Raw genomic sequence first — 1,713 nt, 5'->3', positions numbered from 1 at the left:
CTGAATGAATCAATAAAAGATTAATCTTATAATGCATTTAAAGGTTTTCTCCCCTGTTTTGTAGATCACCTGGTTCTAATATGAGAACTCACTCCTATCCAGACTAGATGGACCCAAGAAGCAATGTAACTTACTTTGTTCTCTTGGGCCTCACCCAGGATCCAAAGGAACAGAAGGTCCTTTTTGTTATGTTCTTGCTCTTCTATATTTTGACTGTGGTGGGAAACTTGCTCATTGTGGTGACAATAGNGGCAGACCCTTAACTACTGAGCCACCCAGGCGCCCCTGTCCACAATCTTTTAATTGAATGAATCACTAAACGATTAATCTTATAATGCATTTAAAGGTTTTCTCCCTTGTTTTGTAGATCACCTGGTATTAATATGAGAACTCACTCCTATCCAGACTAGATGGACCCAAGAAACAATGTAACTTACTTTGTCCTCTTGGGCCTCACCCAGGATCCAAAGGAACAGAAGGTCCTTTTTGTTATGTTCTTGCTCTTCTATATTTTGACTGTGGTGGGAAACCTGCTCATTGTGGTGACTGTAACTGTCAGTAAGACCCTGGGCTCACCTATGTACTTGTTTCTTGCTAACTTATCTTTTATGGATGTCACTTATTCCTCTTGCATTTGCCCCAGATTGATTTCACACTTGTTGTTTGGGAAAAATACCATATCCTTCCAATCTTGTATGACCCAGCTATTCACAGAGCACTTTTTTGGTGGATCAGAGGTCTTTCTTCTGCTGGTGATGGCCTATGACCGCTATGTGGCCATCTGCAAGCCCTTGCATTATTTGGTGATCATGAGGCAGTGGGTGTGTGTTGTGCTGCTGGTAGTGTCCTGGGTCGGAGGGTTTCTGCATTCAGTAATTCAAGTTAGCACTATTTATGGGCTCCCATTCTGTGGCCCCAATGTCATTGATCATTTCATCTGTGAAATGTACCCCTTACTGAAACTGGTCTGTACTGACACATACATCATTGGCCTGTTAGTGTTGGCCAATGGGGGAATGATCTGCACTATTGTGTTTGTGTTCTTGCTCATCTCTTATGGTGTCATCTTGTACTCTCTAAAGAACCTTAGTCCAGAAGGGAGGCGGAAAGCCCTCCAGACCTGTGGTTCCCACATCACTGTGGTTGTCTTCTTCTTTGTTCCATGTATTTTCATGTATGTGAGACCTGCTAAGACCTTCCCCATTGACAAATCATTGAGCGTCTTTTTTACAGTCGTAACCCCAATGCTGAACCCACTGATCTACACTCTGAGAAATTCTGAGATGACAAATGCTATGAAGAAGCTCTGGATGAGAAATGTCATATCTTTTAATAGATAAGCATATTATAAACCACGAGGAGAATTCCTTTACATTGGGCCCATTTTCTGAGAATGCAGGAGTATTCTTAAAATGATTCTGATTTCCCCTTTTTCAAAGAAATTAATTATAATTAAAGAATGAACTGGATGATTGTGCTATGTTTCCCTTCCTGCTAGACTGTAAGTTCATAATACTTTGTAGATACTTCATTCAAGGGTGTAATGCTTTTGTAGAAGGGAATCAACAATAGGTAATGAATATGTAAATTTTATATGATTATACTAAGTTTTAATAAGTGTATATTTTTATCTTTTTTAAAATTTATTTATTTATTTATTTATTTATTTTAAGATTTTATTTATTTATTTGACAGAGATAGAGACAGCCAGTG

The 1,713-nt window shown here is 38.8% G+C and overlaps 1 protein-coding gene across 1 annotated transcript; it reads left to right on the top strand.

The window, feature by feature from the left end:
- Window positions 1-282: 282 nt before the first annotated feature.
- LOC117800584 (olfactory receptor 4A47-like) lies at window positions 283-1,613 on the top strand. The gene has a single exon (XM_034653136.1). It carries the CDS (start codon window positions 411-413, stop codon window positions 1,338-1,340), a length of 930 nt encoding a protein of 309 aa, XP_034509027.1. The 5' UTR covers window positions 283-410; the 3' UTR covers window positions 1,341-1,613.
- The last annotated feature ends 100 nt before the right edge of the window (window positions 1,614-1,713 follow it).

The sequence above is a fragment of the Ailuropoda melanoleuca genome, unplaced genomic scaffold, assembly GCF_002007445.2.
Source record: "Ailuropoda melanoleuca isolate Jingjing unplaced genomic scaffold, ASM200744v2 unplaced-scaffold72931, whole genome shotgun sequence".
NCBI lineage: Eukaryota > Metazoa > Chordata > Mammalia > Carnivora > Ursidae > Ailuropoda > Ailuropoda melanoleuca.
This window is presented reverse-complemented; position numbering and strand designations above follow the sequence as displayed.